The sequence below is a fragment of the Crinia signifera genome, chromosome 2, assembly GCF_055691185.1.
Source record: "Crinia signifera chromosome 2, ASM5569118v1, whole genome shotgun sequence".
Lineage (NCBI taxonomy): Eukaryota > Metazoa > Chordata > Amphibia > Anura > Myobatrachidae > Crinia > Crinia signifera.
The window spans coordinates 79,194,296-79,210,741 of NC_139218.1; the positions used below are offsets into that span (position 1 = coordinate 79,194,296).

General features: G+C 39.1%; 1 protein-coding gene across 1 annotated transcript in view; it reads right to left on the bottom strand.

Moving 5' to 3' along the window:
* Nucleotides 1–16,446, bottom strand: part of PHEX (phosphate regulating endopeptidase X-linked) — a 225,173-nt gene that overhangs the window by 8,319 nt on the left and 200,408 nt on the right. The window contains exons 17-20 of the mRNA XM_083172463.1: nt 9,635–9,702; nt 8,222–8,352; nt 4,265–4,330; nt 2,014–2,118 (exon numbers count right to left, since the gene is read on the bottom strand). Of these exons, the coding sequence (XP_083028589.1) occupies nt 2,014–2,118; nt 4,265–4,330; nt 8,222–8,352; nt 9,635–9,702 (370 nt within the window). The remainder of the gene's footprint in view (nt 1–2,013; nt 2,119–4,264; nt 4,331–8,221; nt 8,353–9,634; nt 9,703–16,446) is intronic.

The following is a 16,446-nucleotide window of genomic DNA, read 5'->3' on the forward strand; positions in this document are numbered from 1 at the left end:
ACTCCACATCAAAAAGGCTGACTGTTTGGGGCCCCCAAGTGTGAGGTTCAGATTGGGCACTGATAATAGGCATGTTTGCCTGTTTATGGGGGATCTGCTGTTGCTAATTTACACATACTTTAGGGGCCTTTATTTGCTGCTTGTTCTCTTGTGCTACTTTTGAGCATTGATATTGCACCTTTGATTCTTAGTGAATTTCTGTTTTCTATTGCTGTTAATGGAAAGTATGTGTGAGTGGTTAGATGAGTTATTTAATACTAATTTGCAAAACATTTTTAAAAAGAAATAACTTCTATACGTTTGTGCTGCTCTGTTACTTAGTTTAGTCTAGACAGCATTTGGCCTATGGAATGTTGCTGAACAATATTGTGAGGTGGTCAAAATTGACTGAATATAAATGGAATTGAATGTTACTGAAGTTGAGATTGAGGTAGGGATAAAAAAAAGTCCTAAATGATGTGATTTTAGTTGTTTTAAACATTTTTGAAAAAGGTCCAAACAAAGCATGTGGGGGCAATTTTGCCAGAAGCAAAACCTGAAGGTGAATTAGAACCAAAATCAAAAAATGTGGGTTGGCGCACATTTCCATATTAGATTAGTATATAGTTAATGGCAAAAACTTGAGTGACATAACAATAAACATTGCAAAATAATCTATCAGCAGAGTGCAAAATTGAAATAGGGGAACCAAACCAACTGCCACCCAAAAGATGGCCTGTTGCCATGCACTGGCATTGGTATGGCTCCATTATTTGAATTGTAGACTGGGTACTTGTTTCCTAGCACGGCGCCCACCGCATCGCATACCATAAGGCATACGATGGTATGCGATGCGATGTTAGCCGATGTTATACAATTTTAAATTGTATACCATCGAATTGTATGCCATTGTATGGCATATACAATGGTATACGATTTTAAATTGTATAAGCACCCTAGTGGGTGTTTTTAATGTTAAGGGGGAAATTTACTAAAGAAAATTTGTAAAAAAATAGGTGTATTTGTATCCAGAAATACACTTATTTTTGACGTTTACTATCCCGAAAATACGGCTATTCCTATTCGTATTGATAGCACATCAATACGAATACGAATTGCCGTAATTTCGAGATAGTAAATGTCAAAAATAAGTGTATTTCTGGATACAAATACACCTATTTTTTACAAATTTCCTTTAGTAAATTCCCCCCTAAATGTGATTTATAGATAAATAATTGTATAAGCAATATTAAAAGCACCCCCACGCCACCCGTACCATCAACGCCAACCCGAAGCGTGGCGAGGGGCGGCGGTACGCGTCCTCCGACCTTTTCATACCGCCACCATCCATGACGGCGTGGAGTTGAACTTAGATAGTGTGGCGAGCGCAGCGAGCCACCGAGCCCAAAGCGTGGCGAGCGGACGCGGAATACATGTAGAGTAATACGCATCCCCTCGCCGGGCTCGCTGCGCTCGCAATGCTTCAGGCTCGGTGGCTCGCTGCGCTTGCCACACTATATAAAATCAACTCCACGCCAACGTGGATAGTGGGGGTATAAAAAAGGTCGGAGACATGTACCGCCGCCCCTCGCGGGCTCGCTACGCTCGCCACTCTTCCGGTTGCCGTTGATAGTGGCGGTGGCGTGGGGGTGCATTTAACATTGTAAGCACCTATTAAAGTGCTTATACAATTAAAAATCATATAGGGGGACCATTTAACATTGAAAGAACCCATTAGGGTGCTTATACAATTTAAAATTGCATCGCATTGCATTGTATGCCATTGTATGCCATATACAATGGTATACAATTTTAAATTGAATACAATGCCATACAACTAAATATCGTGGGTGCCATGCTAGGAAACAACTACCGTAGACTGATCCATGTATATTGCCATGCCTCCCTCAATTCCAGGACTCAAATCAGCCAAATTCCTATTTTATTTAGAATCATATAGTTCAGGATCTCTGATGGTTAATAAATATAATTTAGTGTGCAACAGGTATAAAATGAAATAGAATAAATACTTACATGGGCATAGCTTAAGAAAAAGAGTTGGTTATTGGTGAGATCTATGCCAGGAAGAAGTTCTTCTTCTTTTCCACCTCTTTTATCCTGAATCCATTTTCTGTATGCCTGACAAGTATAAGAACACCTGTATTTATCAACTGAAATTATCTACAGCAGGCATGTCCAAACTATAGCCCTCCAGCTGTTGCGAAACTACAAGTCCCAGCATGCCTTGCCACAGTTTTGCTATTAGGGAATGCTAAAACTATGGCAGGAAATGCTGGGATGTGTAGTTCCACAACAGCTGGAGGGCCACAGTTTTGACATGCCTGCACTACAGTGTTCAGGTATAGTGTAGCATGATGTAACTCATGTACAGTAGATCAGACGCATAACTACTGAGCAGATATAACATCATATTGTTCCAAGCAGTCTGAACTCTTCTTCATGTCTGATCACATCCCAACTTCCCATTAGGCACGTGAGGCACATGCCTAGGGGCGTCACATGTTTGGGCGCAACACTTGGATGCCTGTGATAGTACTGCCAGCCTGAAATGTACCAGTGACTGCAAAATATCCACTGTACTACTGTACCATATTCCATCTTGAATAGAGTGTAAATGGATAGGACATGCAGTGGCTTTTTTATTAAACCATTAAATTGGCTATTATCAAATGAGGGCTTATAAGTAATCATTAAAAATAATGATGTTAGGCGGGGTGGCCATTATTGTTGTGTCTAGGGGCACCCTCACCCCTAAATCCGCCTATGTGTCTTATGACATGTCTTTTCTTCCCTTTTTTAATGTCAACATCTTGTTTATTAAGACAAGACCATTAGCTCATTAATATTAGCTCAATATTAATGTTAGTTCAATCATTTCTGTGGCAATGTCTCCACTAGGACTACACTGGTTCTGTAGCACAATAAAAGGCTGCTTTAAGTGCTTATTAATAACTAAGAGCTCCAGATGTTCTATTGTCACTTATTAGCCAAGCTGCAGCATGGTTTCAAAATGTAACTGCTCTGGCTTATCTTCAGGAAATCAAAGTTTCTTTATGACTATAGCTTAAACTGCATCTGATTCTGTGGTATGGAAGCAGTTATTTAATTTAATTAAACTGTAATCCTTCTTTTCCATTGACTTGTTCCTGTTATGTGAAAAAACAACACTAACATCATAAAAACAGCAAGAGGAAAATGTGTATTAAGGAGAGAGATTAACATTAATATGTAAATATTTGGGTGTTTAAACTGATCAACAATATAAATTCATATGATGTGATGGTAATATTGTTACACAGGAGAACAACAAGTTGGACAAATTGCTGTATATGATGGCGATTATGCTAATGTGGGCACGTGATGGATATAATATTTGGTGGTATGTGTATGGTCAGCGTAAGTCTGCAATAGAAACACACAAGTGTGGTGAGCTTGACTTATGTTATACTGTACTAGCAACTTATCCTTACACATAAATTAAATAGAAATGAAAAAAAGAGTTAAACTGAAATTCTGTATCAGTAAATGGGACTTGCATTTATTTTTCTGGAATACGCGGATAATAGTACCAATCTCTACATACAGTAGTATGAAATAAAGTCAATCATTGTGATGTATCTTTAATAGTTTAGACAGCATAAGCCAAGAAATGGTTAGGGCAACCATTTTTTTCTTTGAATTGCTTCAATAAAAGTGTCCCTGCTCTTCTCTCTTTTGTCATAGAATAACGCTTCATACAACGAAACCTTCCCTGACAAATGTTTTAAATAATTGTAAAAACACTAAACTCTCCACACACCTTCACAATATAGAAATATGTTAGACAATATAAAGGGACAAAAGGCCAGTGATATGCATAAACCTACATTTACTGGATTTAGTTATTTATTTATACTGTATGCTCACCTCTAATGATAACTGGCACCAACCTTGGCCTTTTTATATATATAATACAGACCACTGAGTATCTTCAGGCTTATTCTTCTCCTTTGTGTGACTTTCTTTTTAATATTCTGACCCATACTATCAGTAGGGCACTCTCCCAATATATAACTTGGTTCTGTTTGTTATGTCTTCTGATGGGGCTTTTGCTCATTATTTATGGAGGGTCATAGTTTGCATTATACAATGAAAATCAGATGTTTTAAAAGCAGAGTGTGTGTGTGTAAACATATCATATGTAAATGTTACACTCAGAAATAATTCTCATCTTAATGTTTTGTTAGTTTAATCAATATAACATTTTAAAGTAAATTTCCCATACCCGAAAGGATTCTCTCATTCCCCCATTATCCGCAATGTTTTCTGCCAAAGTCTTTGATCCTTTTACCTAAGATAGAATTAATGAATACAAATGAAATACAATGACTAGTATAAAGTAATGTTTTCATCCAATTGTATGGAGAATATTAAGGGAAATGTGTAAAGCTATTATATTATATTGTGAAATATACAATACAGTATAGTTTGGGACGTCAGTCCTTTAGTACGTTAGGGGTCCAGTTATAAAGGGTCAGCTTTAAATTAATAGCAGCATTATACCGGCGTTCAACCGAAGGAAACCAGAAGGCAAACAACAAACCAACATTACTTCTGAAGGACTGCATTATAACCACAAAACTCAGGAACATCATGTGGCCTCAACTCACCTTTGCCATGAGAACACCTGGACCAGGCCCACCACCCCTATGGCTGAGAACACAAGGACTGCCCCCAGGCCTATCTCATGGTGAGCATGAAGCTGTGGGGGGAAAGCTCCACTAATCAGCCTACGTAGCAATACTTTCCCCATACTTGAATGTGCCCCCCTCCTTCTCATAACCACCTGTACTGCTCTCATGATTTCTGGACATTGATGATTCTTTGAAAATGATTTCAAAATATTTCCCTGTCGTCAGTCCATGGCAAAGGTGTGTTTATGTCTTTTCTCCCCCCCCCCCCCACTCCTGAAGCACACATCTACCCCACCATGTGCTTTTCCTGTAATGTGTACCTCCCCTGCCAGCGCTGACTTATGCAGTGCACCGAGATGGTTACCTCAGATGGTTTCTCTGTGGGCAGGATGTGAGTCATATGGATGTTTCGGTGCAGGGTTTATCATGCTACTACACAAGTATTTGCTTTCCAATATATGTATTGGGTCCTTGTATGGGTCGTCTCCTACAGTGTAACCTTTATAGTGCGCCCACCATGGTTGCCTCATCTAGTGCACTTGTGGATGGGATGAAAAATGCATGGACCTGAATATACACAGAATGCACCCATTTTGGGTAATCTTTTATGGGTAATCTATTCAACCCAGGGTAATCCTACGCAGAGCACCTAAAATGGCTGCTGCACCTGGTACCTTGTCATGGTGGAGTACACAACCCAAGTTATTATCCAAAATGCTGCACCACTCCTGCATTATGCTTACTGTGTGCTCAAGGGTTCTTTTGTCTGTGACTTGTCAGTTACTGTACTACCTACATCCTCTGTATTATGTGCATTGTTATAATGTCTGTAAAGCACCTTGAGTCCTGTTGGAGAAAGTGCGCTATATAAATTAAACTTACTTACATACTTACAATATAAGGCTACAGTATGAATGTAAACTTGACCCCAGATAATGCTAAGTACAGTATATATAGTAGATTGGGCATCAAGTATGGCTACAGACATTGGCGCAAGCTAAGACTTAGCCTAATAGACTTGGAAGCTGAAAAGGTGGTGTAATTTATACTTTATATGGCATAATGCTCTCCATATTATAGTCTGGGCCACTGGTATGGCTCTGTATTTCAGATCCAGCATCAGATATACTGTAGTTATGAATATTATATATTTCACTTGATATGGTAATATATAACAAGCAGCCACCTGATGCAATTCAACACATAATGCCCATAATGCATAATGGGCATCACGTGTAATGGTTAGCATTACTGCCTCACAGTGTTCAGGTCATGGGTTCGATTCCCACCATGGCCCTAACTGTGCGGAGTTTGTATATTCTCCCTGTGTTTGCGTGGGTTTACTCCGGTTTCCTCCCACAAAACAAAAATATACTGGAAGGTCAATTGGCTTCCAACAAAATTAACCCTAGAATGTCTGTGTGTGCATGTATATGTGGTAGGGAATATAGATTGTAAGCTCCACTGGGGCAGGGACTGATGTGAATGTTCAACTATACTCTGTAAAGAGCTGCTGAATATGTGTGCGCTATATAAGAAACTGTTAATAAATAATAACAAATAAATAAATAATGCTTGGAATCAGATATGGCTATGGATGTTGGCATCAGATATGATTTTACATTATTATTATTAGATAGATAGATTTGTCATATTGTGTACAAAATGATATATCTGGCAGAGCTTACCATAATAAGCCTGGTACCAAATGTTGCCCAACAGTATACTGATTCCTCTCTTTTAGATTGGAAGAAGTGGTTTAGTTAAATAGTCAAAGTGGTTTAGGTGTTTGCAAGAATCAAATCTGGTTTAATTATGACACTTTTATTCAGTTGCCATAACAATACCTATTTACACATACCTTAGCTTAAGGTATTATTTATCAATATTAAGAGATGGTCTTATAGAAAAAAAGAAGTTTGTTAGTTTGACAGAAAAATAACACTATAATAATATAAATAATTTTAATGGAAATATACCCCCAGTCCCTTCAAAAATAAGAATATTTGGGATCCCTATCTAAGCACTAAAGGTGCCCATACACATCCCGATTCTGCCGTGCGTTTTGTGCTCAAATAGCATTGCATTGCATGCCTTGTGCATGCCTTGTGCATGCAATGCGATGCAATGCGATAAAAGGACAGTACAAAAAGTATGTGCAGCACATACTTTGTGTACTGTGCGATGATATGCCGCGGGAGCGCGCATCTGATAGCACACATCGCATCGGCAGAATCGGGACGTGTATGGGCACCTTAAGGCACTTAAGACAGGATTTAATTCAGAAATAGTCTATATGCTTTTTAATGACATTCAAGCTTGGGAACACCATTTGGCCAGCACAATATTTATATCCTGCAGAACACAGTTTTATTAACTAAAATGATACATAAAACCACCTGTATTCAAAAAGAACTGTTTTTCATAAAATCCTAACATATGAAGTTCATATGAAGTTCTGTCAACATTTAGAAATATTTAGAAACATTTACACATACATTTATAAATGACTGAATGTAATCCGCAGCACAACTTTTATTTAGCTAAAACATTATTTACGTATACCGTGGTAGCCTATTATGTAAGAAAAATGTGCTATATTCCTCAGTAACACATAAGTTAATTTAGTAACCAAATTTATGTTTTTGTTCGTTCATAAACTTCTAAAGTGTTCTATTTATACACGTTTGTACTAAATATTGACCCTCCAGATAACAGGGCAAATTATACTACACATCTATGGAGCAGTTAGCAGGTTGTCATGATGTCTGACCAATTAAACCAAAATATCGTTTTTTCTAATTCGATTTTCATCATTTTCATCTCAAGTAAGTAATATCTGACCAATTTGCCAATTTCCAGTATGAACACCATCTCAAATAGTGTAACACTATGTAAAGTTAAGCAGCAAAATACTTTGGGCCTAATTCAGGTTGGCTTGCAAAAGCAAAATCTCTCTGTAATGGGCAAAGCCATGTGCACTGCATATGGGGCTGATGTAACATGTGCAGAGAGAGTTAGATTTGTCTGGGGTGTGTTCAAACTAAAATGTAAATTGCAATGTAAAAATAAAGCAGCCAGTATTTACTCTGCACAGAAACAAAATAACTCACCCAAATGTAACTCTGCACATGTTGCATCAGCCCCACCTGCAGTGCACATGGTTTTGTCCATTAAAGAAGGAGTTTGCTTTTGCAAACCAACCTGAATCACCCCTTTATTCACTTTCTTTCCAATTTTCTTTTCTCTTGAAAATCAGCCTGCACTAAACAATTATCATTTCATGGCATGTGTTAAACTGAATAATTTAGACAATTACATTCTTAAATGATATTTTTTGGGGGTAACACCTGGTCTGTACAAACCTAAGTGATTACAGAAAATAAAACAGACTGATAAAAACACAGAAGTATAAAGTATTTCCTTAACATGAAAAACTTCGCTTTATACTAATTCTAAAAAATTAAAATTAATCACGTTAAGCTACAGTAGGTGACTATAAGATTTACTTGCATTATTTTGAAGAAATAATTCTCTTAAAGGCTTACATTCAGGCCAGCTTGCTTCCAGTAGTAACTGCTGTACTGATCCACAACGCATTTTGTCCTCTCTTTGAATTTTTCCTCTGATTCTGTAGTCCACCATGGATGTAAATTTCCATCTTTGTCATACTTACGACCTACACGAAAACACACATATTAATTGAATTCCCTCTGGATATATAAGGAAATGTATTTCATCTGTGTTTGTCATTATAGACAGATCTATTTGTTTGCATTTTGCTAACCAATTTGTTGATGATGAACATTGCTAACAAAGAAGGACTAGTGGTAATTTAATGACTAATTAATTACTGTATGCATGTGTTGTAATTTAAGGCGAGATGTACTAAGCCTTGAAGAGTGATAACATGGAGAGTGAAAAACCACCAGCCAATCGGATCCAAACTGTCATTTTTCAAACACAGCCTGCAGCATGGCAGTTAGGGGTCTGGTACTTTATCACTCACAATTTTATCACTTTTCAAGCTTAGTACATCTGACCCTTAGTCACCATATTTGTTAATTCAAAGTACCCCCAAATAAGCAAAAGTCAAATAATGGATATTAGGTAGTATACAGGCCTAAACGCAGCCATCTCATTAAAATATAATATATAATATGAATTTTTAAAATTGTCTGTTTTAGGAAACAGTGTTAATAGCATTCATAGAATAAAGTCTAATGTGATCATGCTATCACTGGTTACATAATAGACAAATACTATACTGCGGCTACCCCCAAATTGATGTCTGATACTCTCCGATATTGTCATCAGTAGAATCATTTTCTAGGCTGTATATTCAAGCAATAAAGGCTTATTTTACTTTTAATACCTCTTTCATGTAGTGGAAATTTTGACTACATATATTTATCTCTTTCTGGGTTCCTTCTGTGTTTTACACATTGACAGATTTTTTTGTAGAACAGGGATGTTTAATTTCATTAAGGGATGTTGCAACTTCATTGCATTAGTAATGACATACTACTGTACTGTAATGCATTCCCAGATATAAGCTACAGTAGCTGAAAGCCCTTCTTATCATATGATGCTGGATATAGATAAGTTATGCGTTTATGAGATCAAAACAAGTATTTATCAAAAAATTCCAACGTGATATATCGTCTTTGAAAATTTTCAAAATCTAAGCAATTTGCTTCATTGGGGCAGATGTATTAAGCCTGGTTAAGAGATAAACTGGAGATAAAGTGGAAGGAGATAACGCACCAGCCAATCAGATCCCAACTGTCATATTTCAAACACAGCTGATTGGCTGGTGCCTTATCTCTTCCATGTTATCTCCACTTTAACTCCAGTTTATTTCTTCTCCAGGCTTAATACATCTGCCCCATTATGACAAATAAACATATTTACGCATGATGTACATGCTCTTTATTTGCAAGGCTACTAAATCTGCTTACCATTACTGTCAAATCCATGTGTAAACTCATGGCCAACAATTACTCCTATTGCTCCATAGCTCAGGGATCTATCAAAGAAAAACACATACTTTTAATATCAGACATTATCCATCAACCCCTATTCCTATAAAGAGTTCTGTTCTGCACCTCATCATTTATTTTCTTATCAGAAACCAGCTAGGATTCAGAATTTAATTATTCATTTTAACAATGTTGCCTGGGAATATCACAGATCAAAGATGAAATGGGATCATCGGGCTGCCAGTTCTAATCATTTCCCCCTGGGAAAGTTGGCAAATGTTTGACACTGATGCATGCAAATTCCGTTTTCATTATATTTTCAAGTTGGCGGTCAGTTTCATCTTACCTCAAGAGCAAACACAAATCTTCAAAAATCTGTTTAATATCTAACAATCTTGATGATTGTCATAATATTCATTTTACATAATATGAAACCACCATTTAAACTATAATTTAAATAAAGTGGGTGAAACAAATCACTTAATCACTAAATTGCTTTATTTAAATTGTTTAAACATCATCATTTACTGGGAGATTTAATACAGTGCCAAGTTTATTACTTTTTTGTTGTTGTTTTTGTTGGGGGGTTGTATATTGAGAATTAATTAGTTCTAGGATTTATTTGGAAGCATACTGTATTATGGTTTAATGAGCAAAAGAGCAATATTATCAACCTTTATTTTCAATGTTTCATAGGGCATTAGGTATGCAGAGATTTATCTGTTAAATATATTTAGATAAACAAGAAAATATGTATACTAATAAGCCCACTCAAAACAAATGCTTCGATAGCTAGCCTGCTACCTTGTGATTGCCTCTGTGTTTATGCATGTGTGTGAGAGAAAGAGATGTAGTTTCACTTGCTGCCAACAGATGGCAGTGTTTCGGAGACACGCAAATGGACACTAGACATATAGATGATTGTTTTTGAGGACAGTAATACATTTAAATAGTTTGTATATTGTTTAATGGGCATAAGCTTGGGGAGAAAACAATTAATATTATAAAATACTTTTCCATACTTTTTACAAAAATCTCTGAAAATATATTTTAAATAATCACCCTGATACATAATAATTAGATTCCTATGATAAAATTCGACATAATGTCAATTGTGCATTTGCATGTTATTCCAAGTATATATATAATAGGAGTTCGCCTGCTGACCTGAATAATCTATTTTTACTGAAGAGTCCTATCTGTGATTATCACAGTCTGTCTATATAGTAGCTGGTTGTAAAGCACAGGCATAAACTTACTGTAGGTCATGCTCCTGAATTGGATGATATATTTAGTTTCACAACTCCACATTTTTTTTTTTACCCACCTGTGTGCAATATTTTTAAGCTATGCTCATGAATGGAAATATGGAATAGTGTCAAATCTACAAATACAGTGAAAGACTAATGGAGCCATGAGATATAATCTACATAGTAATGTACTCTAGATATGAGTAGGGATTACTGTCAAGGGCGTAACTACCATAGGTGCAAGGAGTGCAGCTGCTATGGGGCCCAGAGCTGAAGGGGGCCCATCTTTACTGTCTAAGTAATATGTTTTGCATACATTTATCACCATCAGTTGCTAAATAGGGGGCCCTTACAAACTTTTGCTATGGGGCCTATAAATATCTAGTTACGCCTCTGATTACTGTCCTATATGTGTCTATGGATCAATACTGTAAAGCACTCATTAACAGCATACTGTATCATTGCCTAATGAAATATAAATTGTAACCGCCAAAGCCATATGAAGTCAATGGTGATATCACAAACACAACCTTTAGGGAAATCTTCCTGGTCAATGGGACTGAGATTGTGTTTGGAGAGCTTGATTCACTATGCCATGCAATTTATTATTACATCCTCAATAATCTGGATTAAGTTTGTATTTGATGGGTGTGGTATGAAAGGTCTACAGTATCTAGGTAGACAGTCAATAGTTCAACAACAAAAGGTTGACATACAACAGGACAACACAAAGTGTCAACATACACTAGGTCGGTACTAACAAAAGGTTAACTAACATGCTATTGGTTAATGTGGTCAAAAGGTCGACACACAACATTTTTTTAACCATTTTCTAAATAGTTGTGTATTAAGTATTGACGTGGAAAGGTTCTTCCCGTTTTTACTGCCAATGTTGACACTTGTTGACATAGCCCCCTAATTAGTGTAGCTCACATGGCTTTCTTTGCTTGCCATGCTTCGGGCCTGGTACCTCAATTCGCTGGGCACACTTTCCCTTTCCAAACTGTAGTACAGATGGTAAAGTTTGAAAAAGTCAAAAAAAGGGGAAAAAACTGCGAAAACTCATGTTGACCTTTTCATGTGTTGACCACTGTCTTGTCAACCTTTAACTTGTGTCGACATTTTGTCAATGTTGACCTATTGCATCTCAAAATTTTTGTTAATCTCGACCTATTCACCGCTCTGCGTTCCCCTGCTCCCCAGCCCCCTTTGGAGCGAATGGCTCAGCTAGTGTGAAACTCGACAAAGCCCAATAGTTCCTGGGGCCTGCACATGCGCATGCACAAACCCCAAACATCGAGGAAGGGTCCACATTTGTCCCCTCTCATGTGCAGTCTGAATTTTGATTCCTAGAGGAGCAGGGCCCACCAGGGTTTTTTGCTGTACTCAGGGCCGGCGCCACCACTAGGCAAATCTAGGCATTTGCCTAGGGCGCCGGCCACTGGAGGGCGGCATTTCGCCCCCCCCCCCCCCCCCCGTGCCGCGGGGGTACCTGTCCTGCGGCTGTGTATATAAAGCTTGCAGCGGCAGCGGGGGGTCCCTGCAGTCAATAAGAATTTAATAATGAGCGCTATCCGCCTGGCTACGCGGAAGCGCTTCTGATGTGGAAACACTGGCCGCACGCTGATTGGCTGAGATTCAGCCAATCAGCGTGCGCCGTGCGGCCAGTGTTTTCACAACAGAAGCTCTTCCGCGTAGCCAGGCGGATAGCGCTCGTTATTAAATTCTTATTGACTGCAGGGACCCACCCGCTGCCGCCGCAAGTTTTATATACACAGCCACAGGACAGGTACCCCCCCCCCCCCCCCGGCACCGGGGCGCCCCCACCCCGACTCGCCTGGGGCGCTCCGGTGCCTTGCACCGGCCCTGGCTGTACTACTGTGGGCCAGTCCATCCCTGTGACAATATAATTAAGGCTGTAATAGGAAATCTACATAAAAATTCAATGTACAATAGTTTACTGAAAAATAATGTCAAGGTGCTTTATGGAAAGAATGACTATTTTTCTTACAGCGGGGATAAACACTGACATTTAACTTTCCTAAAGCTGTCAAATACATCAATGTATGCTTTAATGGCATTTTCTGCTATGAATGTATAAGACTCGGTGACCCAAGCTGCTTTAAGCAAAAGGTTATTACTGTTAATTTTAAATAAGGTCAAAACTAAAGAGAGCAACAATCATTTCAGGTGCTTAGCGGAGTCTTTGTGCTTAATTGGGGAGCTGGAAAATGTAACAATTGGCAGCCTGCCTTCATTATGCTTTTTACAGCAAAAGTGTTATCTTTGCAAAACATTAAAATAAGGTATATGGAAATATATCTCTGGTTTATTAGAGGTATATGGCAGAGCTGCACATATTTTCAGTAACCATTGGATAAATAATAATAAACCATAAAATTTTATATGGGCGAGCTAAACGCAGCAGGATTTTTTAGTGTTTCATTCTTGTTTGAACTATAATAAACAGTGTACTAAAATCCGGTATCCTCTCTTTTTTCCCCACACACATTTACGCAAGTCCTTGCCTCATATACTTTGGTATTCATAGCACATGATACAGCTAAAGTTATTAATGCTTACACATTGCATATAAAGTGTGAATGTTTGCACACTATCTGCATAATGACACTATAAAGTATTGACTACCAAATTATGTTTACATAACATATTTTCCAGAGGAAGATAAAATAATTGTATTACTAAAGATAGTGAAGTACATAATTGGCAGGAAAAATAAATTGCTGTAACCCATAACAACCATTCTCACAATCTACTCATAGTGTTTTGAAAATGAGGAGCAACTATTTGTTACATTGGGGTACTTTATTCTGCACCTCATTTTTCATGTGTGCCCACAATTAGCAGACACAACCCATGACCCACTTAACACCTATCCAAATCTTTTTCAAATAATCTGTCGAGTTGCAAGTTATGTAACAGCACATAATACAGGGCTACAACTTTCACCAAATCATCTCCACCTAAATTTAAGTAATATGAATTTAATTTTCAAGCTTTCCAAGTATCCCTATTTTGTCAGGACAGTGGCAATTTATGGACTTCAAATGCGGCAAAGTTTTACCTGATTGGGCAGAGTTTGGTAGTGGGACTTATTTTGTCTATATTTCACATGTCTAAATATTTGAAAGGATTTTTTGGTACTTATGTAATATCTGGGCTCCCGTTTTTCTTATGAGACCGCGTCCCCTCGCGGGGCTCGCTGCGCTCGCCACGCTTCGGGCACGGTGGCTCGCTGCGCTCGCCACACTATATAAAATCAACTCCATGCGTAGTTGGATAGTAGGGGTATGAAAAAATGGGGTGCATTTAACATGGGAGCCCAGATAATACATAAGTACCGATTTTTTTATTTCCCTTCATTGATAAATGAATTATCATAGTGGCATTTAATAAAGCCTGGATTATATTATCCCATTTGTTTCATGTCCATTTTTGCAGGTCTATTTAATAACCACAGACAACCTTTAAAGGTTGGAAGTGTTTCCCATTTTTATTATTTTATACACTGAATTTGATATATTTATCAATTAGTGTGATACAAGAGATTTTTTTACTGCCACTTGTTGCAGTGTGGTATGGAGTTGGATCTCAACAGATGGGAGGCCAGTGGTCAGAAGACCAGCACTCGTTAGAATGCCAATGTTGGAAACCCCGGCAGCCGGAATCCCTAATGTAAGGATGCCGGGGAGGGCTAGGGTTAGGCTGCGGGACCAGCAGCGGTGTAGCTAGGTGCCATGGTGCCCGGAGCAAGGTCATATTTCGCTCTCCCCGGTAATGAATTGGGGGCGTGGCTAACATGTGTTGGCATGTTACATTTGAAATACTGTATATGACACTGTGGAAGAATCTGCTGCGCTATATAAGACACTGTGGCAGAATCTGCTGCGCTATATAAGACACTGTGGCAGAATCTGCTGCGCTATATAAGAAGCTATAATGGAATCTGCTGCGCTATATAAGACACTGTAACTGAATCTGCTGCTCTATATAAGACACAAACGGAATCTGCTGCTCTATATAAAACACTGTAACGGAATCTGCTGCACTATATAAGATGCTATAATGGAATCTGCTGCGCTATATAAGACACTGTAACTGAATCTGCTGCTCTATATAAGACACAAACGGAATCTGCTGCGCTATATAAACACTGTAACGGAATCTGCTGCGCTATATAAGACGCTGTAATGGAATCTGCTGCGTATATAAGAACCTGTAACGGAATCTGCTGCGCTATATAAGACACTGTAATGGAATCTGCTGCGCTATATAAAACACTGTAACAGAATCTGCTGCGCTATATAAGACGCTGTAACGGAATCTGCTGCATATATAAGAACCTGTAACGGAATCTGCTGCTCTATATAAGACACTGTAACGGCATTTGCTGCTCTATATAAGACACTGTAACCGAATCTGCTGCGCTACATAAGACGCTGTAACGTAATCTGCTGCGCTATATAAGACGCTGTAACGGAATCGGCTGCGCTATATAAGACGCTGTAACGAAATCTGCTGCGCTATATAAGACGCTGTAACGGAATCTGCTGCAATATAAGACACTGTAACGGAATCTGCTGCACTATATAAGACGCCGTAACGGAATATGCTGCTATATAAGACACTGTAACGGAATCTGCTGCGCTATATAAGACACTGTAACGGAATCTGCTGCGCTATATAAGACGCTGTGACCGAATCTGCTGCGCTATATAAGACACTGTAACGGAATCTGCTGCTCTATATGACACAAACGGAATCTGATGCGCTATATAAGACACTTTAACGGAATCTGCTGCGCTATATAAGACACTGTAACGGCATCTGCTGCGCTATATAAGACACATATAAGAGAGAATCACCCCCCCCCTTCCCCACAAATCCCCCAAAGACCATGATTATTCCCATAATTATTTATCTTTAGTAAAAAAAAACTAAAATCCACCTTGAGAAGAGCAGGGCTGCAGCATAAACCAGAGATCCCCCCCCCCCCCCAAACCCCCAGACCCCATGATTATTCCCTTAATTCTTTATCTTTATTTAAAAAAACACGAAAAAAATCTACCTTGAGGAGCACAGCACAGACATTCTGTGTAGAGGCAGGGGACTGGGAGGAGTCTTCCTTATTTCTGCTGCTCAGCGCTGCCCAGGAGCCGGCCCGAGCAGCAGCAGCAGCAGCTTGGTTAGGGACTGGAGCAGTCACGTGACATGACCCCATCGTTTTCGCGGCAGCAGGCCGGGACCAGGTGAGCAGGGCAGACAGGGGCAGGCGCCGGGCAGGGCAGCCGCCAGCGCACGCTGCCCTGCGTGTGTGAAATTAATTATTAATTATTGCAGTGACTCCACCTAATTTGCGGAGGGGGGGGGCGGCGCCCTGCGCCCCAACTGTGCCCGGAGCGTGTGCTCCGGTGGCTCCGCCCTCCCTACGCCTCTGGGGACCAGTGGGTTAGGCTGTGAGGGAACAGGGGGAGGGTTAGGGTTAAGCTGTGGGGTGGAGGGTTTGGGATAGGGCTAGAA